The sequence below is a fragment of the Bos indicus x Bos taurus genome, chromosome 23, assembly GCF_003369695.1.
Source record: "Bos indicus x Bos taurus breed Angus x Brahman F1 hybrid chromosome 23, Bos_hybrid_MaternalHap_v2.0, whole genome shotgun sequence".
Lineage (NCBI taxonomy): Eukaryota > Metazoa > Chordata > Mammalia > Artiodactyla > Bovidae > Bos > Bos indicus x Bos taurus.
In genome coordinates this window covers 44,004,923-44,031,192 of record NC_040098.1, presented here as the reverse complement: position 1 = coordinate 44,031,192, position 26,270 = coordinate 44,004,923, and the positions used below count along the sequence as shown (strand labels likewise).

General features: G+C 41.8%; 2 protein-coding genes across 3 annotated transcripts in view; one reads left to right on the top strand and one right to left on the bottom strand.

The window, feature by feature from the left end:
* On the top strand, nucleotides 1-6,227 carry NOL7 (nucleolar protein 7). Of its 2 annotated transcripts, XM_027525362.1 has the most exons (8): nucleotides 11-796; nucleotides 894-954; nucleotides 1,554-1,612; nucleotides 3,043-3,074; nucleotides 3,456-3,537; nucleotides 3,839-3,960; nucleotides 4,036-4,113; nucleotides 4,564-6,227. In XM_027525362.1, the coding sequence occupies exons 1-8, from the start codon at nucleotides 534-536 to the stop codon at nucleotides 4,638-4,640; spliced, it is 774 nt and encodes a 257-aa protein (XP_027381163.1). In that variant the 5' UTR covers nucleotides 11-533; the 3' UTR covers nucleotides 4,641-6,227. The 2 variants fall into 2 exon arrangements, with proteins under 2 accessions (XP_027381164.1, XP_027381163.1); XM_027525363.1 differs by lacking the exon at nucleotides 4,036-4,113 and having other exon boundaries at nucleotides 1-796; nucleotides 4,564-4,745.
* Nucleotides 5,434-26,270, bottom strand: part of RANBP9 (RAN binding protein 9) — a 73,119-nt gene continuing 52,282 nt past the window's right edge. Inside the window, exons 7-14 of the mRNA XM_027525361.1 lie at nucleotides 25,237-25,349; nucleotides 23,853-23,961; nucleotides 21,916-22,106; nucleotides 20,647-20,791; nucleotides 17,599-17,720; nucleotides 15,826-15,977; nucleotides 8,590-8,701; nucleotides 5,434-6,425 (exon numbers count right to left, since the gene is read on the bottom strand). Coding sequence (XP_027381162.1) covers nucleotides 6,295-6,425; nucleotides 8,590-8,701; nucleotides 15,826-15,977; nucleotides 17,599-17,720; nucleotides 20,647-20,791; nucleotides 21,916-22,106; nucleotides 23,853-23,961; nucleotides 25,237-25,349 — 1,075 coding nt within the window. The 3' untranslated portion in view covers nucleotides 5,434-6,294. The remainder of the gene's footprint in view (nucleotides 6,426-8,589; nucleotides 8,702-15,825; nucleotides 15,978-17,598; nucleotides 17,721-20,646; nucleotides 20,792-21,915; nucleotides 22,107-23,852; nucleotides 23,962-25,236; nucleotides 25,350-26,270) is intronic.

Here is a 26,270-nt window from a genome sequence, read left to right as displayed (position 1 = left end):
GGAGCTGGTGATGGACAGGGAGGCTTGGCATGCTGCGGTCCATGGGGTCGCAGAGTCGGATACGACTGAGCGGCTCTCTTAGCGGAAAGAGGCGGCGACAGGGCGATAGGGGCTCGAGGTCCTCGGGTTCTTGGGCACCGGGAGGCGTGACCCGCACCAGCCCGCCCCGAGGAGCGCGGGGATCCAAGCAACAACGCTCTCGGCATCCCCGCTAAGGCGGCAGCAGCACGGATCGGCCCTGCCTGGAAACAAGCCCCCAAGTCCACCGGCTCTCGTAACCGTGGGCGGGGACCGGGCATCCTGGCCCGCGGCTCGCAGGCTCCGGGCCGGGTGGAAGGGAACGCCCGGCGCTTTCCTTAGGCCACGCCCCACTTCCCGGCTCTGCCCGTGCGCCTTCGTACCGCGCGGTGGGGCCTCCGAACCTGCAGAGGGCGGCAGACCCCGGCCGCGCCTGCCCTTTGCGTCACTGACCGCTTGCGTGGGGCTTCCGGGTCAGAGGTCAAGACGGCCGCCGGGTCCCCGCAGCTTGGGTCATGGTGCAGCTCAGGCCGCGCGCGTCCCGCGCCCCGGCGTCGGCCTCGGCGATGGTGGACGAGGGCCAGCCCGCTTCCGAAGAGGAGGCGGGGCACGGGCTCCTGCTCGGGCAGCCCAGCAGCGGCGCGGCCGCCGAGCCGCTGGAGGAAGACGAGGAGGGGGACGACGAGCTCGACGACGAGGCCCCGGAGGAGCTGACTTTCGCCAGCGCCCAGGCCGAAGCGAAAGAGGAGGAGCGGCGAGTTCGGGAGACGGTGCGCAGGTTCGGAGCCCCGGGGGACAAGCTGGTGGGGAGAAGCGCCGCCTAACCGTCCCCCTTCTCTTTTCCGCCCGCCCTGACTCGTCGCGGTCTCTTCCAGGGACAAAGCGCTTCTGAAGGAGAAGAGGAAGCGGCGCGAGGAACTGTTCATCGAACAGAAGGTTAGAGGTTTGCAAAGAGGGGGCGTTTCACGGGCCGGCTCGGGGAAGAGTTCAATGCTGCAGGGGTCCGGGGTGGAGGAGAGCCCCGCTGGTGGTCTCTTCCGACAGCGCTGACATCGGCGTGCTAGTGTTCCTCGCTGTCCACCAGTTTAGAATAGGGTTGGAAAGAGGTAAAGTAGAGCCAGACCCTCCTCTGACGCGCGGCGGAGGTGGTTTATGTGAACCTGGGTCTCTGTGAGGAGGCAGCGCTGAGTAAACGGAGGGCCGCGCACAGGATGCTTGGTTCGCGCTCTGCTGTTCCGGAGATTGGCCGCAGGTGGACGTGCCTGTGAACTGCCCTCGGTGTATAACGTGACCCGAGGGTTGGAATAAAGCGGGCACCCTTTCCAGCCTTCACGTCTTCCAAGTGAAGTAGGAGTAGGCTCTGAGTTGCTTGGGCCCCAGTCTTCCCACAGCTCACAGGTAGTGGAGGGCAGTGTTCGGATCATTTATTTGCCTAGAGGTAGGGCTGTCCTTAAAATGGTAACTTCAAAAGCACTTCAGGGCGTGTTGTCCTGTTGCTTACTTTTTATTGATTTTTTTTTTTAACGTCTTTAAAGAAAAGAAAACTCCTTCCAGATACTATTCTAGAGAAGTTAACTGCAGCTTCACAAACTAGGTAAGTGGTGGGTCTCCTTTTATTACTTGTTTACATACAGTGTTTTAATGCTGTCTTGGTACATTTGTCTGAACTCAAGTTTTAAAGTCTAAATTAAAAAGCTACTAGGAGATATTTGAATTTGGTGGGACAGGTGGAGGGAAATGTTCCACTTATTTTCCGTCTGTGGCTGTTTCTTATTTTTGTCGTTCCCATGGGTAGCTCTAGCTTCTGAGTTGCTGATCTCAGTGAGTTCCTACAGTAAACTGTGGCCACTGTCAGTGTACTAGGGGCAGGATAGAGGGTGTGAATAAAAGTGTTTTGAAGTTCATCCTTTAGTGGGGTGTGGCGTACTGGTCTATTATCCATAGGCTCCTAAAACTCAGCTTGTCCCTTGCTTGCCTTACCTTGTTCTCCCTTCTTGTTAAAGTGAAGTCACTCAGTCCTGTCTGACTCTTTGCGACCCTGTGGACTGTTTTCCATGGGGTTTTCCAGGCAAGAGTACCGGAGTGGGTTGCCATTTCCTTGTCCAGGGTATCTTCCTGACCCAGGGATCGAACCCTGGACTCCCGCATTGTAGCCAGACGCTTTACCATCTGAGCCACATAATTTTTCCCTCCTTGTTCCTCTTTTCATTTAGTAGCTTTGCCATCCACTGTATGTTTAAAGCTCCTCTTTCTCCTCTGTGCTATGGCATCAGGATTCTATACTGTACTAAATTTAGATTAAATATTTGCTATTTTTTTCCTGTTCCCCTTTGTCTTCTCTTATTGCTTTAAATTTAGCTTAGCCCTGCTAGAACAGTTGTTCTTTTTCCGTAGAAGAACTTTTGCAAAGAGTTACTCAGTACTCTTTGAGTTTCTGAATACATCATGGTGGCAAAGTCCCTTTCATCTTTGAAAACCAAGTTGTCACCTGTCCCTTCTTACTCCCTCTATCCCATCACTGCCCCCGCGGTTTAGCTTTTCCACTTCTGTATAGACATCTCATTGTGTTCTGGCCTTTGACTCTCTCTCCATTAGACCACACTTTTTGAGACTACCATTGTCTGTCTCCATTGTTGTGTCTGAAGTGTTCAATTAATCCTTTCAGCTCTCTCCACATAAAGTGAGGCAGGCAGGCCTACCACCTTTCACTTCGTATTTCAAATACTGTATTACATAATTCTTAAATACTTTTAACTCCATCAACCACAACAATCTGCGTCTTTGGAAGCCTACTAATATACTTCCAGATTTGAAATTCTGATCCTCCTAGCCTAGTATAGTCTGTTGATTGGGAGTTGTTGACAGCACATTGGGGAGTGACTTTAAGGATGCTCAATAAAAATTGAGAATGGTGGTAGTAAAAGGGGGTTATCTTATTTGTGAAACCAGCTGAAATTTTGTGATAACCTGAGTCTTTGTTGCTCTCGGCCATCCCAATCAGTGTTTTGCTTCTTCTTCCCTTAGTGTGAAGAAATCACCGAGCAAGTTGAAAGAAGGTATGAACTATTTACGTAACCTCTCATTAAGTGTCAAGGGCATTTGCTGATACTTGCAAATGTTGTTACCCTTGAGAAGGAGCATGGAAACAGGCCTGGTGGGCTTTAGCTTGTTTCTTTTTTTCAAAAAAATCATTTATCTGGCTCGCCGGGTCTTAGTTGTGGCATGCACACCCTTTAGTTCTGGCACGTGGGATCAGGTTCTCCCGGTAGGGATTGAACCTGAGCCCCCTGCGCTGGGAGCACAGTCTTAAATTTTAGCTTATTTTGTACGATCACATACAAATTGATGTGTAGTGGATATTTAAAGTAAACTCCAGTATATATTCTTGATTTATTTGTGCACAAATGCTAATGAGAAACATTAACTCAATTTTTTAGTTAATTTGCAAAAGAAAAATGAAGAACGAGAGAAAGGAAGTGATTCTAAGAAAGCTAAAGTGCAGAAAGTACAGACTGTTGGGTAAGAAGTCGTCTTTGTGTGTAGGATGTAAAGGTGACCTTTGAGGGGGGTATTACCTCAATTAGTAGCGGTTTCAGATTGGATCCTCTGTGGAACATTTTGGGTATTTATATTAAAAAGTATTTGCTCTACTAAAACGTAAACATTAGTTGTAAAATAGCCCTATAATTTTATCATCTAACCTGTGCTTATACAAAATTAGGATTTGGGGGTTTTTCTCCACTATTTGAATCAACTAACAGAAATACTTTATTTTGAAAATAAGTGTGGCCTCGTTTTCTCTTTTTGTATTGATCGCCAGCCAGAATAAAAGCTACATGGCTGTAAGGCTAAAAGATCAAGATTTGAGGGATTCAAGGCAAGAAGCTGCCAAAGCCTTCATACAAAATTGTTTATATGGTCCTGGAACCAACAGAACTACTGGTAATTTCCTTAGACTGTTTTTCTTTCTTTTCTGTGAATTAAACAAAAAAAATGACAAATAATCCTCTTTCCTAGTAAACAAGTTCCTGTCTCTTGAAAATAAGAGGTTACCGATGAAAAAGGCTGCAGCCCAGTTTTTGAATAATACTTGGGGTAAGATTTGGCTTTATTCTCTTGAATCTGAGTTTTATCTTATTGAATAATGTTTCTTGTTAAGGAGATAGTGTATCTTTTTTTCTTCAGTGGCTCTGTTACTGTTTGAAAGTTGCTCAGAGAGCAGGCCAGTGTAGTACGTATGTGCAAATGTGCTGTGTCCACCTCCTGTGACCCCAGGGCCTGTAGCCCAGCAGGCTCCTCTCTCCATGGGACTCTCCAGGCAAGAACACTGGAGTGGGTTGCTATGCCCTCCTCTAGGGGATCTTCCTGACCCAGGGATTGAACTCGTGTCTCTGGCATTGCAGTCAGATTCTTCTACCATTGAGCCACCAGGGAAGCCCAGTATATGTGTACATGTACCAATTTTTAACGATGTAGAAAATCTGTGAATTGTTTCTTGGGAATTTTATTTCTTTATTCTTAACTGCCCAAAACCTTTTATTCTAGGATCTCAGAGAAAACAAAATGCCAAGAGGTTTACAAAACGCTGGATGGTCAGAAAGATGAAAACTCCTAAGACGTAAATCAAAGCTAGATGAAGAACAAGTACTTTGTATGTATAGAACTTAGTTATTTAAAGAATGTAATTTTTATGGAAAAAAAATAAATCACTTATAAATCCTTCTGAAGAGTCATTATAAGAATCTCAAGTCTCTTAAGGGCAGTACCTAGTCACACTTCATCCACCTGGCGTATAAGCCTCCTAGTCTTTGAGCATCCTGGAAGCAGCAGTTTAAAAGGACTTGTTTTCCTTTATTTTTCTGTTTTTCCATTTTATTGACCACAAGCAGTACCCACACCAGGAGGGCACCTCCGCACCCCCCCAACCCCGCAGTGTGGCAGTAAAAGCTTCACTGAAGCTCTTGGATGTGTTTGTCTCTGGTGTTTTGGTGCCACTGACGAGATTTCACAGAATATGTGGAAGAGCACAGTGTCCAAGTGTGGATAATCTGTTCTTTTAAAAGAAGGCTTAAGACTTGGTGTACAGCCAACAGACACCTTTGCCAAACCAAAGGATATGGTCATTCTATTGAAGAGCTTGTTCCTATTTTACTTTTAACCAGTTTGGGGGTTTGCTTTCAAAGTGGCCAAGTCACATGCCACATGACGATTATGAAAATAAGATAAATTGCCTGCTGTCTATATCGCCTATCGTATCAGGTTTGGCCCTAATCCAGGGAGGCCTGTAAATGCCAGGCAGTCTTAGGTTGCAGAGCTCAGATTTATAGTAGCAACCATTCATTTTACTTGTTCTAACTTTACATTAATCATAAGTATGCAAGTTCCTAATGTATAAATTCAATTGACACTCTGGTATCTGTAGAAGTAAATTTTTAATGGCTGGTTAATTATATCACTACATTTTTATTGCAATATAGTACTCATTTTAAGCACTTAAAAATGGAAGGTGTACAAAGATTAAATTAAGACACAGTAAATTGACTAAATATTTGGTTTTTATATAAATAAAGGTCATAACCACACTGTTGACATGTAATACTGTTATAATACAACAGTTCAACTTGTGAGTCTACAACAGAAGTCATCTGTAGTTAAACAGAAACAAAGTTGAGAAAGACCATGTTAAAACAAAACTACTGGGACTAACAGGTCGGGATTGTAAGTAGCAACAAACATATCCACTCAGCTCCTGAGTATTTCAAGTTTTACAGTACACATTAAAAATGATTTCTTCCATCAACACTATAAATTCAAACTGTCAGATGTTTATGCATTTTGCAAGTTACACTGATTGAATGCTTATATGGGAGCGGGGGTCAGAATACCTCCCAATTTGAAGTTTACATCACCCACATGCTAACACAAACACAACTTGTTCCGTTTCCTTCCCCCCTCTCTCCCCCCAACAAAGAAGGCAGGACTTTTTGGTTTCTTTTAGGTAATTGTTTTAGAGGATTTGTGATGATCAATTTGAATGTCTGGAATTCAGTAATATTTAACTCTTAGACAACTAAGAGGCTAAAGATGGAAAATAATTGCTCCTAACACTAAGTTAGAAAATCATTTGCATCATGCTGTAAACTAGGAAGCAATGTAAAGCGACAAAAACCTGTCCCCAGTACATAATTAAAAATCTAAGTTTCAAATCAGCAGAGCTGGTCTACTTCCATGTCGTCTATGCGCCACAATGCAAGTGTGAGCTCCGAAAATGCATAGCTAATGTAGGTAGTCGTCCACCGTGGCAAAAGCACAGGATCCGATTCCTGATCGAGCCATCAGTCCCAGACACTGGGTGGCCTGTCCCATGGCTAGGGCGAGTGGAGGTTGCTTTGGCAGATTGTGGGTTTCTGAGGAAAAATGATTGAAAGTGGAAATGGCAATTAGCAAGACATTTTAAACAGCATCTCTCAATCAGGAAAGTACTGCATTGCTTACAAAATTACCAATGCCTGCACTGTACTTAACAAGCCAAGCAGCAAAGGTGGTTTTTAAGCAAACAGTGCCTTGGACATTACTGTGACAAGGTACTGTGCTCACTGGGTTTTCAAGTAGTAATAAGTTCTTGCGGAATTAAGACTTTGTTAGATATTCAAAAACCTTTACTTTCATATTTACTATGATGGGAATGATGTAATTGCTTACCTAATGTTTGCACTGGGGAGTAAGGCACATTTAGTGTCTCTCTCCTGTTTGATCAAGGTCAAACAAAAGGGCCCCAGAGGTCAGAGAAGTTTGATCAAGGTTTGATCAAGGTCAGAGAAAAGGGCACCAGGCTTTCAGTGAAATTTCACTGATGGGTTCTTCTTCTGGGGATACGGCCCAACAGAGGCCGCCTACTCCTCCCTCTTCAGGGCACAGTGGTGAATGCTCTTTGGGTTGGTAAGCACATTGTCACAGTTTTATTTTGGCCCCGGAAGGCACAGCGGTTATAACTGTCCTTTACATTTTTTTGGAATACAGAACTTGCAGGCATCACATGCCAGTACTCTAACTTGAAGCACTGCTGAGACGTGAGGCTCTGTAATACAGCACAGTGTTTATAAACATGCACACACACACCCACAGCAGTTCAAGTCCTGTCCTTTCTTTTGCAGGAATTGTATAGATTTAATAAATTAAAGCACTATTTATAGTTGAGCCACATAATTTAGGGCACTATATATATATATATCCTGGATAATGGTCCTAAGCAATTGACTACTTGAAATTTTAATTCCCCTGGAGAATGCAAGATTCTTAACTATCGTATGAAAACTGGTCACTTTTCCTCAAAAATTCTTTCCGAGTCTGAGTGTTACCCAGATACAAAGCAATTAGGGCTTCATGATTACCTATAATATAGTCATTTCAAAAAGACAGTTACAGCAAACTATAATTTGCCCTACAATCCTAGCAGTGCTACTGAGTATACTTATTTTTTACCGGTAGAACTAAATTAATTTTGTATAACCAAAGACAACATATTAACCAAAGAAAATTCACAGTATTATATACAAATTCTAAATCTGAGAAAATTATAACGCAATACCAATTCCTATGCCAAAACTTCAGTATTAAGCCACAACACAATTAATTAATAATGAACTTTATAAGGGCAAAGAAGCAGATTAAGGCCCCCATGTCAGAACTCTAAATCGCTCCCTTTACATTCCAGCCATCTAAGCCCTGCCTCCACTCCAGTCTCCGGCCTACACTGACTGTGTGTGCACTGCCCTCATCTGAGTGTCTCACATGTTCCTCAAAGCTCCCAAGCCGAACGGCCACACAGCACACAACAGACTAAACTGGTAGCTCCCATTTTTTTGAGGACTTACATTCTAAAATGGAAAGTGAAAAGTCACCCTCATCCAAATTCCCTTTGGAAAAAATTGCCCAGATATTAAAATGTCCTTTTATGTAAATAATCAACCCTATGTAGTTTATATATAAATGCATAAAATGTGCAGTCACTGAATTCACTTAAAGAGCATCTGTTCAGTTTATAAGCACCACACTCTGCTCACAGGAACGGCCACCAGTCGGGACAGCAAGTCCCCGTCTCCCACTTTGGGCTCCCCCTGGCTAAGCCTACGTATTGCTGCTCTCCCCTCCCCTCCCCTTTTCACTTGGTAAGGGCATGTAGTTAAATCTGAACTTTACTGCACATAGCCTGCGTCTCCAAGAGCTGGGGCTGATGGCACTGAAGAGCCCCCGGGAGGCCCTGAGCCAGTGTCTTCACCGTGGTGGAAGCTTGGGCACGGGCAATTCAGGCCAGGAATGCTGTGTCCACACTCACAGACACTTGTTTTCTAGACATCACAAGATACACCCCAATGTACTGTTTTTATTCCATCTGAATCCATTTAATCTGGGACTGAGATAACAGGAATTTTTCTATACTGTGAGGTAATTTTTTTTTTTTAATGTAGAAAACATTTCCCTTAAGATTTTACCACAGGATAAATACCAGCACAAATACCGTCTCAAATACTCAAGAGACTAGTTAAAGCTGTGCTTTCTGGCTTCACTTACCTAATATTGCACTGTTAAGAGCTGAGCACACAGGTTCTCTCTGAATTGGGTCAAGCTGATTTCCAACTGGGCTGTTCCAAGGATCTGAATAGGCTAGTAAACTGAATGCATCCTGTTGAAAACAGCAATTTGATTAAGTCAGATAGTTCAGTGTCTGTGCTCACTATGGCTTCAACTTGAGAGACTACGAGTACACCTTAAGGCACTGGATTAACCCTTAAGCTCATCTACCCTGTGATATGAGACTTTTTTAACAACTAGATTATGCAGCAAAGTCTAATCTGTTTTCCTATTTTTTACAAACACCCATTTTCACCATCCACCACTTATACCTACACAACATATAGGACAGAAATAAAACGGAAAAAACTCATTCTTGTGGAATGGGCTACTACTGTTTAAGGTAAAGACAAAACATTCAGATGCTTTACAATTAATGACCACTGATACGAATGTGACATCAAAAGGATATGACCTGCCATATATTTTTAAAAAAATAGATGGGGGAAACTGGACACATCTTACTGGACGTCTTCTCAAACTCAGTGATCAAAAAAACAACCAGCTCCCCTTCAGAACCATCTTCAGACTGCCCCTCCTGAAGTAACTGACATACAGCATCTTTTCAGCTGATGGCCCTTGTCCTTCTGTGGGAGGATATAACTACAACGGTGTCAGACGCTGGCCTCGAGTGGAGCTGCATCACCAGTGTAGCCTTTGGCAAGAACCACCTTCCTAAGCATCGGTTTCATTATCTGTATAATGGGGATTGGGCTTCCCAGGTGGCTCAGTGGTAAAGAATCCGCTTGCCGGCACAGGAGCCACAGAAGCTGCAAGTTCAATCCCTGGGTCAGGAAGATCCCCTGGAGGAAACGGCAACCTGTATACTTGCTGGGATAATTGCAAGGACAGAGGAGCCTGGAGGGCTATAGTCCATGGGGTCACAAAGAGTCGGACACAGCTGAGCGCACCCCCCCCACATCACAGGGATTCTAAGAGGTCCTATTTCAGTTTATGAGGACTCACTGAGCTAAAGAAATTAGTCATGTCAGTTCATGCTAATCTTTCAATGAATGATAAATTACTGTTTTGCCAGAAATCAATACCCCAATGCAGAATAATATTATGATACAGATATAGACAGTTAGACATAGGACACCTTCCCGGCTCACATGGGGTACGTGGACAAGTGCTGAGGAAACTCAATCAGTGAATTAGGTAACAACACTCAAAACGCCGGTCACTGAAACGTGGAAGACAAATTCCTGAAGAATACTATCTTTCCAGGGACACCGCTCCAGCACCCCTTGAGTCATCTTGCTAGTGGGAGAAGGCTTCCTGGTCAAGTGTGTCCTTGTCCTTTCTCATCCGAGTTGGCCTCTGTGTTGTGGCGACTAGAGAACTGCCCATTGAGCAGAGCTGTGCGGTCTGGGGTTGACAACAGGAATACATAGGCTCCCCCATCCACTGTTCTATACGGCTGAGCATTTCACTCACGTTAGACCTCTTGCCCCAGCTATTAATGAAAGTTCTTTTGAAGAACTTATTCTATTCTGATCCCCTGCAGTCCTCAAGGTGCTAGATACAAAGGGGGGGAAAAGGCTTCACATACCTGTTGATTGCAAGGCCTGCTCCACAGTACTTAAGGTATCTTTTGCATCCCACAAAGCTACTATATTGTTTTTGGTTCCCTCCCAATCCAAATTTATTCATGGAGAAAGTACTAATATCTGATTATCCTGTGAAGCTAACTGGTCAATCACTATTTCTGAAGACCGAGCTTTGCTCAAGACTTAATTCACCCCACCCACATCCATCTCATGAAATGCCACCCCTACAGTGCAATTCAGCTCAGTTCAGTTGCTCAGTTGTGTCTAAATCTTTGCGATCCCTATAGCGCAGATAAATTTTAAAAGACTAAAGAGTCTGTCCAAGGAATAATCACTACATAAAACTTTAAGCACAAGACTATGCTCCTGAATCTACATCCTGACTTGCTCCCCGAAAGGTGGGATGCTGCAGTCCCAAATCTCCCATCAAGACCATTCTGTCTACACCTCCTGGTATTTAAAACATTAACAGAAAAAGATCATGATGGTAGTAACTTACTGTGCGCTAACACTGTGCAAGGCAGTGTTTCAAGGGCTAGCGTGTACCATCTCATTTAATCCTCACAGTAACCTTAGGAGCCAGATGTTTATGCCCATCTTAGAAGCAAACCGTGGCTCAGAAGCTTCCCTTGTGGCTCAGCTGGTAAACAATCCATCTGCAACGTGGGAAACCTGGGTTCGATCCCTGGGTTGGGAAGATGCCCTGGAGAAGGGCAAGGCTCCCCACTCCGGTATTCTGGCCTGGAGAATTCCACGAGCTGTACAGTCAGTCCATGGGGTTGCAAAGAGTCGGACTGAACGACTTTCACTTCACTTCACTTAGAAGCAAACTAAGGCCATGAGAGGTTACCAACACAGCTAGTACTTCCTGTACTTCTTTTAGTAAAAACAGTTTCTTTCAATTACCAATCTAAATATTACAAGCAAAAAAGTCTAAGATTTTGGCCCCGTATTTTCAGTACAGTTGAATGAGTATTTACTGGACAAAGGGATCACCAGGGCCTCGTCACTGTTCCAAGGACTCGCAGTCCTGGGAGGAAGGCAGCTTGTGTGAGCAGTGACGTGCAGGGTACTGCTTACTAACAGAGTGTGCTGTGTCACAGGCAGCAGCCACAGACACAGGCTGAGAGGAAAGAAAAGCCCTGGATGGTGGGAACCGTGGGTATGAGCTTAGACCCTAAAACACCCTAGAAAACTTCAATTCTTTCCAGTATAGCAACAGGAGTTGGTTAGTCACTCAGTCGTGTCCCAACTCTTTGGGGCCCCCGGGGCTGTAGCCTGCCAGGCTCCTCTGTCCCTGGGATTCTCCAGGAAAGAACACTGGAGTGGCTTGCCATGCCCTCCTCCAGGGCCTCTTCCTGACCCAAGGACTGAACCCGTGACTCCTGCACTGGCAGGCTGGTTCTTTACCACTAGGACCACCTGGGAGCTGGAAACACATGTTATGACAGTAAGGGCAACACGAAATAGGATAACCACAATTACCAACCAGATAAAATATTAATATATGCCCATGCATTTAAGGCAGGAAACTGAAAATACCTGTAAAATATCATGGTATTATGGGTTACTTTTTATTTTAGAAAAAAAAATTACCTCGGTGGAAATAATTTCTGAGGGAAATACGACATTTAGGTAGGATTCTCAAACTGTACTTATATTTGGCTTAAAATCAGTAGCAGTTTCTCAGTAGGATGTGCCTAAATGATTCAATTTCTGCTTCAGTTACTAGATTTAAGAGCTACTTGCAGACTGGGGCTGAGTATTCTAACCTGACCCACCCAGCCCTCCCGCTTGACCCTCCGCTCTGCAAGGTTCAATACACAGCTGTTGAACAATTTAGGCCACTCTCTTGGGAGCCACTGGCAGACTCAGGCAGGTAAGCAAGAAAAACAAAGACAACAGGAAAACAGGAAAGGAAGACTGAGAAAGTGAGGAAAAGGTCAAGCGAGCCCCGGTCCAGCAGGAACCCCCAGCCCGAGCCCCGGGGGTGGGCTGCTCCAAGGGTCTGCCACGTGCCTGCTACTCCATGACTGAGGAGAAGCAGAACACCAGGGGCCCTATGCCACTTAGGTAAACCTCACCTCAGCTTTTACTGTCTCTCTCTCTACATACGTATATATGCTTCAGAAGTCTGTGCAAATTAAAAAAAAAATTAAAGATAAAAAAACCCACTTCAGCTACTCATGACCTGAAGTGAAAAATAAAAGAAAAAAGCACTAATTTCTAATCCTTCTTAACCAAGGCAAACAAAAGTCCTCTCTGTGTCCGCCTCCAACACTAATCCCCCAGCACTGTCCCCTAGGTGCTGAGACACCACTGGGTCAGTCACTCGGGTCGACGTCTACCTGGGAGGAGATTAAGCCTGGGGAAGGTGAGATGCAGCTCAGAACGCTGAGACAGCAGTCAGCATCTGCACGGAAGTCAGAGGTGCAAAATCAAAGCCATCCGCGTTCCTTAGATGATAAATTACCTCTTTACTTCATTCAACATATAATCAAAGAGTATCTCTGAGAAAAGGCCATGTAATGCCCTTTTCTGTGCTTCACACAAATTACAATCAAGAATAAGCCATGGAGTGAAATGTTAAATTTTCAAAGGGACTACATAAAATGATACTCAATTAGCATAAAGTTTTAACAAGAAAACAGATGACCTAGTGTAAAAATGTCTACGAGTTCTTTTTAAAAAAACATTTCCTATCTCCAAAATATCTCCTAAAACATCAGTTCTCTCCAGGGACAACCAGAGTCCAAGACCCTTTCATGGGCTCTTGTGAGGTCCAAACTATTTTCATGATATTAAACTAAGATAGTACTGGCTCTTTTCTCACTCCTATTTCCTCACAACTCTCCCAGTGGGGCTTTCCAGAGGTGACATGATGTGTGAGTTCATAAAAGACTGAATGCAGAAGTAGGGACGAGAATCCAGCTTACCTTTTATTAAACCTGGCATTAAAGAGATTTACAAAAATGTAAAGCAATGCTACTCTCTTCTCATTGTTTTATTTTAGAAAGATTAAGTAACACTTTTATGAAAAATACCCATGTAATGATTTGTTATTTTAAAGTGAATTAATAATTTTAGTAATAATTTCTAGTACAGAAAAATCAATAAATATAACTCATACAAACAAAAGCCCTTTGGGAATCTTTAATCGGTTTTAAAGGGTTTAGATACCAAAAAGGATGAGAACCACTGCCCTAAAACAAGTTTCCCAGATGGATAGCTTTGGATATAGGAAGCAATAATAAAGCCTAAGAAGTAAGTTTCTTAGCACTGTTGATAGCTGAAAAGATTCTACAAAGTTGTATTAGGTTGATACAAAAGTAACTGCTGGTTCGGATGGTGAATTTTAAATCATTATAACGAGGCTCAAACACATCTTTATTAATCAAAGTAGGAACCACTACAATCAACACATTTTTGCCAACGAGAATTAAGCCCATTTATTCCTGTAGCATAAAAATCCATGCTTTGGGATTCAACAAACTCTTGGACAGCATCTTCTGCCTCCTGCTGGCTGTGGAAGCATTTTCCCGCAGCAAGCTTCTGCGGTGCTTGCTGCGGTAGTTGGCTGGCAAGAGGTCAGGTGAAGACGGCAGATGAGGCAAAACTTTGTAGCCAAACTTGTTCAACTTTTGAAGTGTTAAGTTGTGCAACATGCGGTCGGGCGTCGTCACAGGGAAGAACGGGCCCATTCTGCTGACCAATGTCAGCTGCAGGTGTGGCAGTTTTGGGGCACCTCATCGACTGGCTGAGCATACTTCTCAGATGTAAGTTTCACCAGGACTCAGAAAGCTGCAGTGGATCAGATGGGCAGCAGACCACCAAAGAGTGACCGGGACCTTTATTTGGGGCAAGTTTGGCTTTCGGAAGCACTTTGGAGCTTCTTCTTGGTCCAAGCGCTGAACTGGTTGTCTCCAGCTGCCTATATAAAATCCACTTTTTGTCACATCACAATTCGATCGAGAGATGGTTCGTTGTTGTTTAATACAATAAGAGAAGACAACAGTTCAAAATGAAAATTTTTATGATTATCGGTCAGCTCAAGAGGCACCTGCTTTTCAAGCTTTTTCACCTTTCCAATCTGCTTCATATGCCACATGAACATAGAATGATCGACGCTGAGTTCTTTGGCAACTTCTCATGTAGTTTAAGAGGAACAGCTTCAATGATGGCTCTCAACTGGTCGTTGTCAACTTCCAGTGGCCGCTCACTGCACTCCTCATCTTCAAGGCTCTTGTCTTCTTTGCAAGGCTTCTTGAACCACCACTGCACTGTATGTTCGTGAGCAGTTCCTGAGCCAAATGCGGTTGTTGGTGTTGCAAGTTGTTTCCACTGCTTTATGACCCATTTTGAACTCAAAGAAAAAAATCGCTCGAATTTTCTTTTTGTCTAACATCATTAATTAGCAAAAAAACCAAAGTGAGAAATGCGCATTAAAATGATGTATAACAATCACATTTATTTAAGAATGTATTCCAGTATTACATGGCAAAGTTCAACAATGAAAAACCACAATTACTTTTGCACCAACCTAACAGACTGATGAAAATTTGCAATCTGGATAAATCCAGTTATGCGTGCCTTTTTACTGGAAGTGTAAAAGCGGCTTCTTGAACCTTCCTAGACAGGTACACTCTGCCTACACAGGTGCTGTACTAAAGCTCTTGGTGCAGGAAGCCGGGACGGTTATTTCCCCCTGATTTTACACACACTTAGTGCTAGTCGGTTGCTCACCGGCCCTCTCGGTTCAGCTCGGGAAGGGATGGCGGGAGCCCCGAGGCTCGCCCTCTCCTTCAGTTCCCAAAGTCTCGGTGTCAAGGCCACCACGTGCCATTTCTCCTTCAGTTTCTGGACTTATTTCAAAACACTGAGAAGAAAGTGTTTTAACAAACTGACACCGAGCCCAACCTGTTGCAGGGCAAACAAAACAAAACACACGGCCACAACGGCTAGGTTCCTGCTCACAGCCGACAGGGCTGGGGGCACTGCTGTGACTATGGGAAAACTCATCCCCGGCTGACTGCAGTGCTGGCTTAAGGGAGGCGAAACTCCATCTTCAGCTGCTACACAGAGCTGTGGCTAACTGAAGTGTTTCCATTTTGCCCGTTATCACCACCCGGCACAGCATCAATCCAGAGGAGACCTGAGAATGTGTCTTCACTCTTCGTGGAAGACGAGCCAAGCCTTCGCCAACCACCATCAAAACAAAGGCCACATATCGTACCTTCAGTTGGCTGCAACCCTAAGCAGTGTTTCCTAAAATCAAAATATCTCACATTTATAGTTTGATCAGCATTCTCACATTTCTCCTAATAACTCTGCCAATTTTACAGCTGAGAAAATAAAACTAAGAAAGCAAGTTGATAAGAGGCTCACGACACTGGGAAGTGCAGAACCGGGGTCTAACCTACGTGTTTTCCTGAAGTCCAGCGCTTTCTCCAGCAGAGCCTGGCCGCCTCACCCCGTCGCACCTTTTCACCCGCGACTGGGCAGGAAGCCAGGGAGGAGCTCGTGTCCAAGCCTCCCAACAGCAACCGCAGCCCTGCTCAGCGTTTCACAAAGCGACATTCTAGTTTCATCCACACATTTACAGCTTTTCAAGGGAAAACAAATTTACCTTCAACATTTTTTTATTTGCTGTGTTCTTGCCACATTCTCTCCTCAGCTGTTCACTCATCGCTTGCAGCTCTCTTCCAAAGTGAATCATTCTTTCTATGGCAGCTTGACTTCCTCCACACAACTGGCGTCTTAACTGGCTTGAATCAACTTCTGTAAGCAAAACAAACAGGTATTTCACTACCTTACAGTTGGGATACAATGGAGAAACAAACATAAATTGCTTACAACATTTTGAACATTTCATATAGTAACTACTTTCTAATATTTTACCTAAATATGCAGTTTCTTTTTAATTTATTATAATACGGAACCTTGTAGCTACAAGGAATACTTTCTCTAGGGCTCAAGAGTCCAGGATCCAATATCTATCTAGCTTGGAGCTGAAAGTCAGGTGACAAGCTTTCAGTGTTATGATGTACATGTCTCAAAGAAAATGTTATGAAAAATTAAGCACAATTTTCTAAAAATATAGCAACACTGCAAAAAAAGAAAAGGAAAAAGTAGCTACTTCCAGGCTACTTTAACTGACATAGAACAGTTTGAAGGTAAGATAATCTAAATGACTCCAATAAAAACACAGACGATACTGTACCTAATCAAAAGGGTTAATTACACTACTTTTAGGAAAAAAATTTTCAGTTTATATATCTTGACTGACAATAATCACTGATCAACAATGCAAAAAGTATACATCACTAGTTAACAATATATAAATCACTAATCATGACGGTAACAGTTAATGTTTATGAAGCACTTACAGGCAGTTATCATTACACCCATTTTACAGATGAAGAAACTGAGGCAAAGAGCTCCTGAGTAATTCACCCAAGGTTACACAGCTAGTAAGTGGCAGTTGCAGAATTCAAATCCAGGTGATCCGGCTCTAGAACTCCTGCTCTTTATCCCTAGACACAAACTATTCTTGGAATGTTGAGGCTGCTTGCTAATATCTGATAGGGTAAAACGAGGCTGCCTTTCAGTCCTACTCCTTGCTTGAAAGAGTGAATTACACATTGGAACACATGATCCTAAACAAGGTGGTCGTGTAAGTAATATTAAGTTTGCATTTATAAAATAGTTTCTAGCAATTTTAATAAATTCCCTTTAATATCAAAATATTATAAAATCAAATAAAAATTTATAAGCTTCAGTAATTTTCACTCTCCAATTGATGGGGAAGTTTGCTGCTTATTTAACTTTATGGTACAATTTACTACACAAGTTGTCCACAAAGTAAAATTATGCATGCTAATATGTTTCTCAGCCACATAATTTTGAGGGGGAAGGAACCAAGGGAGGGTGTCAAAACAGGCACCTACTACCTGCCAGGCACTGAACTATGAATAGTCGCATATATTCAGGTTAAATGAATTAAAGAAAATTTGATTAGAATTTATTAAATCATCTCTACCCATGTGGCCTATCTATATTGGCTATATTGAAATAGGTACACAAACTTTTTGTATCTCCAGCCTTACCAATCCTTTCAAAGGACAGTGAGCACTAGAAAGTTCGCACTGCTGCGCTACTGAGAGCACTGCAGTTGTGCAGAAACAGTTCAGCAAAGAAAACGCCAGATACTAAAAAATTAGACTACTCTCTCTAGCAATCCACTCTCAGAGACTTCTAAGAGAATATGTTATTATCAAATCCAATGGCACACACATCTTTAAATCTGATTTATGTTCATCAGCTGTGAATCAGTACAAGTAAAAACATAACCTTGTAGTCATCATTTTTTATTAAAAATGTAAGAAATATCACTGCAGACCCATTTCGGTGTCACAATCTTCCATTTCGTGGTCATGTTTAGAGCTACCATTTAGGAAACCATTGGATGAAGTTTCTCCAACTCCATTGGAGTAGTGATCTGTTTCCATGTCTACATCATTACTGAAAATGAAAAAACAAACCTAATTTTAGAAATAGCACACTTGCAGCTTAGTTTAATATCAATTAGTACTCAACTACAGAGCCTACTTATAAAACTGACTTCATAAGGCAACAGCAATCTGGAAAAAAGGTATTTAGTTAAATCTTGAATGTATTCAAAGCCAAAGATGCAGCTAACTTTTAACGAATTTGTAGTCCTGGAGATAAGGAAGGAAAAAGATACATGTACTAAAATGCAGTGGCTTTAAGACTTCCTATCACTATGGAGAAATCATTTTCCAGCACATATTTCCCATTATCTTTCAGAATTAGATCTGCACTTCATTTAATCAACTCCTGCCCTAAAATACCACCCTCCCTGCCCCAAGCATGTAAGGCAAAAACCTCCCTGACCAAACAACCTGCTCCTGGGACCCACCCCATTTCGCCTCCTTCCCTGCCCTCATACTCAGCTTGCTTCTAGACTACTTTTTCTCTAACAGTCTTTTAGAGAAAGACTGCTTGTTTGGGCATTGGTGTTGCCCAAATGGCGTTTGGGCATTTGTCCTTACTACTCAAAATTATACTCCTTCTCGAAGGTTAAGTGATAACACGAGAAACGACTACTCAGTCTCATCCCCTCAGCCCTTTTCAGAACCCAACACTACTTTTCTCTGACAGACTTTCTTATTGGCTGAAGATTCTAAATATACTGCAGAATCTGAATTTTTGAAATGCTGTTTTGGAGATACCTAAGGCCATTTCACACTGACTGGATGAATAACACGTGCCAACAGCTCTAAGTGGCCACGCTGAGGTTGCCAACGTTTGCCCTTCATTCCATCCACACCCCGAGCAACAATATCTAACCTTCCAGATTTCTCCTATGAAGATCTAGGTAATGATTATACAGTCCAGAAGGAAACACTGGATGAAACTTTAGAAAATATTTAAATAAATAAAAATGATTATTTCTCATTAAAAAAGCAATGTATATTCATTTGTAGGAAAACAACAACAACAAAATTGAATGCAGAGAAGCAAAAATTGCACTTTATGCATAATGCCAGCAAAGGCAACCACTGGTTTCCAGCCTGGGTGAGTGGGTGCATACACACTTCTGTCCGTAAGACCATCAAGGTACAGGACACTCAGAGATCTAGAAGAACAGGGCATGGCCCCAGCACATCTCCGTCAGTTAGAAAAGCTTGTGTAGTTATATTCATGAAATTTGAGAATTGATAAGAAATCATCCTGGAAGAGGTTAACAACTGAAGTAGAATTTTACAGCTTGAGTAGAATCTGGGATGGAGGAGAAGGAGGTGGGAAGAAGAACATTTCTCACGGGGAGTCTAAAGAAGAAAGCGCGAGTCTAGAGGTCAGACATCCTGGGAAGTAGTCATCGTTCTGCAACTTACTAGTTACTAATTATTCACCTTTAAAAAAAGCCATTTACTTCTCTGGCACTCAGCTCTACATCTGTAAAATGGTTTTCATAGTCGGTTAATACCATCTTTGCCTACTTCACAACACTGTCACAAGGAAAGCCATTACCAACTAGAAAATAACTGGTACTACTTAACAGTTTAAGGCAGTTTGAGAGCTTACTTTCTTCTAAGCTGCACCCAAAAGAGGATGCTATGTCATCAACCCCTTCCGTTCAGCTTGCTTCCCTCAACTCAGGTAGTTACAGGTCTCTTTAGCAACTTCCTGCCATGAGCATAATATTTAAGTGAAAAACTCAACAAAGTAACTGCAATCCTACCTTCAAACTATGGTAGAACCGTCTAATAATCATAAAATACTGTTAATAAATACTATAAAGTATATGATGAACTAAAGGCTTAATTGTTTACATCTCCATACAAAATTTTTACTATGATATTCTCATTTCATATTTTAGTGTGGCGTCTCCACTGCCTACCCTAACCTCCTCAGCAAGACAATCCCTTTTCCTACTGCTGTTCTTGGATCATTTTTGTGGATTTCACAACTGTACCACATAATACCATTATTTCAGTACATATTTGTCATTTGTAATAGATAACCTGGAAATTCTGATTAATCTCCAAATTTGTAAATACAGATTTTTTACATGCACTTCTCCAGAATCATATTTACACTGAGACTGTAAACATTAGGAGCTGTCTCCTTCCATGGGAGAATTTTGCACTGATGCATATTCCCCCAAAACGCAGTGTGACCCATCAATTCATGCTCTAAGACCAAAGCAACATCAATCAAATTGATAAAAATCCATAAGAACTTGCCCTCACACACTAGCATTTAATTCAAATGGTTATATTTCATGAACCTTTAGGTTTCATGAATAGAAACTTGAGTATGTCAGAGTACCATGACGGGAACATCTCTCCTCCCAAAGCTCTTCGAGTGGAGACCACACTAGCAGCAGAGTGTTTGACACCCAGCAAGTTTTCAATCCTCTCCTTGTGCTGTATGTTTACTAAACGACTTAACTATCTGCTATATGCAAGCTATTCAAATTAAAGGTAGGTTCTCATCAACAAATATTTTTTGTAAAGTTAGTTATTTGCAACTCAGGAAACACTCCTCACACTGAAAAACCCACACAAAGAGAAAAAAATAGTTGAGAAAAAAACAGTTGTATATGTATCATATGTCAACTCCAGAGCTTAAATACACTACAGTGACTTAACTTGGAAACATTAACAAATGACGTTTCTGTGGCCACCGTGGGGGTCTGCGCTGGCAGGAAGGCAGTAGAGAGCCTGGCTCTGCCCTCGTCACCCCTCCAGAGGGAGAGGGGCGCAGAGGAAGGGACAGCACCAGGGAACTGACTCCTCACCCCTTCATTCCCGCAGACCCCCACTGTGGCCATCTAACTCCATTTTTCCAAATTATTTCAGACGATGCCACCCGTAACCGAGGTTGCTCACAGTGATGCCAATGCCAGGGGACTCATTACCTGGTGAAGCTGCTGACCTGCTGCGACCTGGACGTGTTTAAGCTGTTCAGCTCTGGTACATTCAGACCACACGGCTGGTGCTTACTGTGGCAGTACGCCTGATGTGCTTTGTTAGATATCACACCGTTACTACAGTTGTCAAAACCTGGGGGAAAAAAGAAGAAAAGACGCTTTATAAAAAAAGAAACAAATCAGGCTGCAACAGATCTACCATGTTCTGATGATGTACTTAAACCTTTTATAATGTAGGAAAGTCAGTGGACTACTTAAATAGAAAACAAGTGGAAAACTTCTTCGAAAGAACATCAGGATACTTAATTGTGAGCTGTAATCCTCTCCTGTATTTATTGAAGGCTTAATTATGCATCTCATTTAATCCCTGCCATGAGGCCCAGTGTTACCATAACCCTGTTTTACGTAAGTACACAGCAAGACCAAGGATCTGTCCCAGCCTGACAGGACACACGGTGTCCGAGGGGCGCTGACTGAGGACACAAACGTGAGACCCCCACACGCTGTGCAGGATGGTGATGTGAACGAGCTGAGAGGCAGCAATGCAGAAAGGTGCTGTGTTGAGGAAGAAACAGCAAAGGTGTTGCTCTACTCTGTGAAAGCACAGGAAACAGTATTTGAGTTGAGTTTTACAAAGTTAAACGTACAGAGGAAAGGTAAGACCTCGGGAAAAACAGAAAGAGACAAGCAGAGCAAAAAGACTGAGAAGGACCAGAAATAAATCTGCAGAAGATGTCATAAAAGCCAAGAAGGGAGAGAACTTTAATTAAGCCTCACCAAAAGCCTCAGTGAGTCCAGGAGGAAGCAGACAGGCAGACCTGACTCTTGCCAGCAGCCGGGCTGGGAAGGGAGGAGGGAGAGGCAGCCCGGCTGGGAGCCGCGCGTGGGGTCGGGGGCTTCAGACACCATGGCCACGTCACTGCCTTTACATGTATACTTGACTAAAACACACCATTGCCTTCTCATTACCAGATACCTCTGATCTGACTTCTAGAGACAAAACTCGAACGTTGCCCTTCATTTAGGGAGATCTGTTAGTAAGCCACTCTTAGAAACAGCTCATCTTGAAGTTACTTTCTGGTACCAAAAACACATGAATCTGACTCGCCCACAATTTTTCTTTCAGAATCTCTTGAGATCAAATCACAAATGTGCAAAATGGCTGGTAGAAATGTCTACATTTTTTCTAAAATTTATTTCTGTTCAAAATCATGAAGAAGGGTAAAAATTGTAAGATAATGTAAGACTGAATCTCACCAGAAAAATGTGCAGTACTTCCTTTGCCCGATGCTAAACTGTGGATATTCACCCCGTGGCTGGGGCTCATACTTGGACTACTGAAAGGTCGAGGACTAACAGGGTAACTGTCTTGAGACTTCGGACTTCGGCCTCCCAAACACCGTACTTCACTATCGGTACCATTCACCATTTCTATAAACTGACGCACTCTAAAAAGAGAAAACAGAAATGTATTTACATCATCTCCAGATCACTGTTTAGTTACCTAATAGCAACAGACTTCTACCAGGAAATACGTTAGTAATTTGCATTTATCAGTAAGTCTCGCCTTTAGATAGTACACTAAAAATGCTAAATGTGGCTCCATATACTGTACTGCTTAGAATATTATTTAAAAATTTCCTGAAAAATGAGAGTATAATGCAAAGACATTGTATCACCTTTAATCAAGATTTACTAAGAAACTGAAAATCTGTCTGTAGCTATAGTAAACCAAAATGGACCTCATTTTTTTTTAACCTAAAATAATCAAAATTATATTTGCACTTGGACGCAAATCAAATAGTACCTAAGAAGTACCTGATGCAGTTTTATGTACACACCTACCTTCACACAAAATAAGGGCCTACTCCCCACACTTCCTCACCCCCAGTCCCATCTGCAACCTCTTAATCAAACAGGCCACATTCAAACTTTTATTCTAAAGCAAAGTAGGTCTGTCATCAGGTTTAGCATTTCTGATCAATTTTTATGATCATTTCTGATCAATTTCTGATCATTTTTTAAGCATTTCTGATGCTTAAAAAGTTTAAATCGTAAACTTAATAACAGCTGAATTTTAAGATAACAAAGATTCATACAACCAACAGAAAAAGCCAAATAGCTATTATTTATTTTTTAAAAAATGAAAGAAACAGAAAACAATAAGTGTAAGTGAGGATGAAACACTAGAATCTTGCCACTGTTGGCAGGAATGGAAAACTGTACAGGGCTATGGAACTGTGAGGACTAATTTTCAAAAAATTAAGCACAGAATTATCCTATATTCAACAATCCCCTTCTGAGCACATATGCAAAAGAATGAAAGCAGGAACTCCTACACAGATGTGAACACCCATGATGCTAAGGGAAGTAAGGCGGTGACCAAGGACAAACATTTTATGATTCCATTACATGAAGTACTCAGAGTACTCCAATTCAAGTGTACAGAGACAGACAGTGGAATGGTGGTTGCCAGGAGCTGAGGAAGAGAGAGAAATGCAGAGTCACTGTTTAACAGGTACCAAGTTTCAGACTGAGATCATGAAAAAGGCTGTAGAAACAGATGGCTGGCGGTGGCTGAAGAACAATGTGAGTGTACCAGAAACAAAGCGAGTATCAGAAAACTGTACAGGTGAAAATGGCAGACTTTATGATATGTGTATTTTTACCCGGCTTCCCTGTTAGCTCAGTTGGTAAAGAATCCACCTGCAATGCGGGAGACCCCGTTTCGATCCCTGGGTTGGGAAGATCCCCTGGAGAAGGGAAAGGCTACCCACTCCGGTATTCTGGCCTGGAGGATCAGGACTATACAGTCCATGGGGTCACAAAGAGTCAGACACAACTGAGCGACTTTCACATATATTTTTACCGCAATTTTAAAAAATGCTGCAAACTTACTATAAGGTATTTTACAAGAGAAAAAATAGATACCCATCTTCTAAGTAAGAGTTTCACATTTTTTAAATACAGGGATAGAATGATAGAAGAGCAAACAGAAGTAGAAAAATGCCTTCTTCTTAAGAGTCCTCAACACAAAAGTTTATTCCTCAACCTGCTGCTTAAATATGCTTCATTACAAAATTATATCTAAATACCTGAAACGAGGTAAAACAAAAATTAAAACTATTAAAGCAAGAAAATAATTTTGGTTAGGTAACGACATATATAATTAATATAACATTTATTAAACTCACTTTAATGTGAAAAGGAGATTGGGATTTCTTTCAAGTAAACTTGGATATAACTGTTGTGTTGTTTCAATGGCTTCTCCCATTCTTCCTGCTAACACCAATTTCTGAATTCCTATTTAGAAAAAGAAAGCAAAAGACAAATTTTCTAAGAATAGAAAAGGAAACTTAGTAGACCCTCAAAAAATTAGTAAAAAAAAGTCTTTAAATTGTGATGAGTCTGCACTTATTTTTCTAACTCAGTTTCTATTTTAAGGAGTATTTTCAGACAAAATAATCTATTAGAAAAACAAATACTTTAATAAACTACTAAAAAAATTCAAACATATAAGTAATATAGGAAAAACAGCTGTTAAGCAATACTGATGTATTAAACACTAAGATGAAAAAGATGGGTATATTATGCCATATACACTGTGGTGATGGTCTCATGGATATATACAAACTCATCAGGCTATATATCCTAAATAGGCATAGTTTTTCATATGTCAACCATACCTCAATAAAGTGGTTTTTAAAGAAAAGACCATAGGAGGTATGAAAGAAGTAATATTCAAAATGTCTTATCAAATACTATATAGCCTTTTGAACCCAGTACTAAATGAAAATTAGCCTTTGAGTAAGATCTGAATTCAACAGCCACTGAATGAGCATGCCCCGAAGGTTAGATGATGAGGACAGGGAAAGATTGAGCAGACATCTCCTGTTTGCTACAGTCTATACAACGTGGTGAGAAAAGACGAGCATACCATCAGCTACAATGTAATGTCATCAGTGTTTTCTAACAATCTGACCTATGAAAGTTCTGTTTGCATCCCTCTTGTCTTGCTTTTGTCTTGACACCCTCATCAAGCCACGCTCTCCCTGATGGACTAACAGCACCGATTTGAGGACGGCTAACTGGATTTGCCCCAGTTGGAACAGGCCCCACAGCACTGGTCACTAGCATTGGGACCTAAGCAATAAATACTTAAGACCAATACTATCTTAAATTTAGATAGCAATTTAAGTGCAAAGATCTCACACAGCATCTCCACTAACATCTAATAATCATGGGACTACTTTACCTGTTGAAAAACACATACACACACACACTTCTTATTAAATGTTTACTTTCTGAAAGCTCAAGAAAACATTTTTAAAGAAAAAGTGGCAAACATTTTAACAAAAATTTCACCACAATTCTTTCTACATCCAGAATACTACTACAGTCCCATGAATTTTTTAAGGTAACCTTCAAAAATGTCAGTAAAAGGCAATTTCAGAGGCATAATTTCAAATTAATAAATTTGAAAAAAAAACTTTCATGAAAAAATCAGGTTTCTAAAAGTCAATGTAACCAAGCCTATAATCTGAAAACACGTGTTAGCCATGCACCACGGGTCCTTACTTTGTCTATTTTTAATGGAAGCTAATTCTTCTAGAACGGTCTGGTCTGTAGATCTGGCAAAGGCCTCTGCTGTGGCACAGTACCCATGGTGGACTAGATAAGATGAAACCATTCTTAAAAAGAAGAAACACACAGCTTTTAGTCAAGAGAATACATGCTTCATACTACAATTTACATACACAAGGTCTACCCTGATGTTACAAAACCAATCTATGCCCTGGGAACAATGAAGGCTTTAATTACCTCAGGTTCAAAATCAGTTCAAAACATCATTTTGCCTTATTCACAGAGTTATTTCCAAAAAGATAACTTCAAATGCTATAGTGAGTCTACTCTGCCTAAAAGGAAGTATTACCAGACAATCAGGACACGAAGTAACTTTGATTCTTAGCACTCCATCATCCCCAGGTCCTTCCCTATTGCTTCCCACCCTTACTCCACCGTACTAACCGTAATTTCTATTTTACCAGTATCATATGACTTACCCTAGTAAAGTGCTGGCATTTTGTAAAATAAAAAATTTAAAAATAGATTAACTCTTCCTGCTCTGTAGTTTAACTCTTTGCAGTTCTGTCCACCAATTACATAAAACGGGTCACAAGGTGTGAACACAAAAAACACGAAGATGACCCCACAGACAGAATCTTCTGGAACAAAGTCTATGAGGGTGATAATATTAATCAGTGAGGAGTCAGCCTTCTAATCTAAATCAGGTAGTATGTTCGAGCACAGGAGAGGAATTCCTCAAATATGACTGAGTAAGTGACACTTCCAAAGAGCAAACTGATTGTTTAAAAACCAAGTGGTATTTACAAGTATGGTATTTGGATCTAATGACAAAATGTTAGAAAAACCGTTGACTAAACACTATTAACTGAAATACCCAATATATCTATAAATATTCAACTCTTGAACCTGCCTCCATCTGGCGCTACTAAGGGCCCAACAGAAAATGGTATGAAGCAGTGGTTCAGGAAGGGGACCGAGCGGGCACGGGGAAATTTCTAACAAATGGATTTTTTTCATTTTATTTC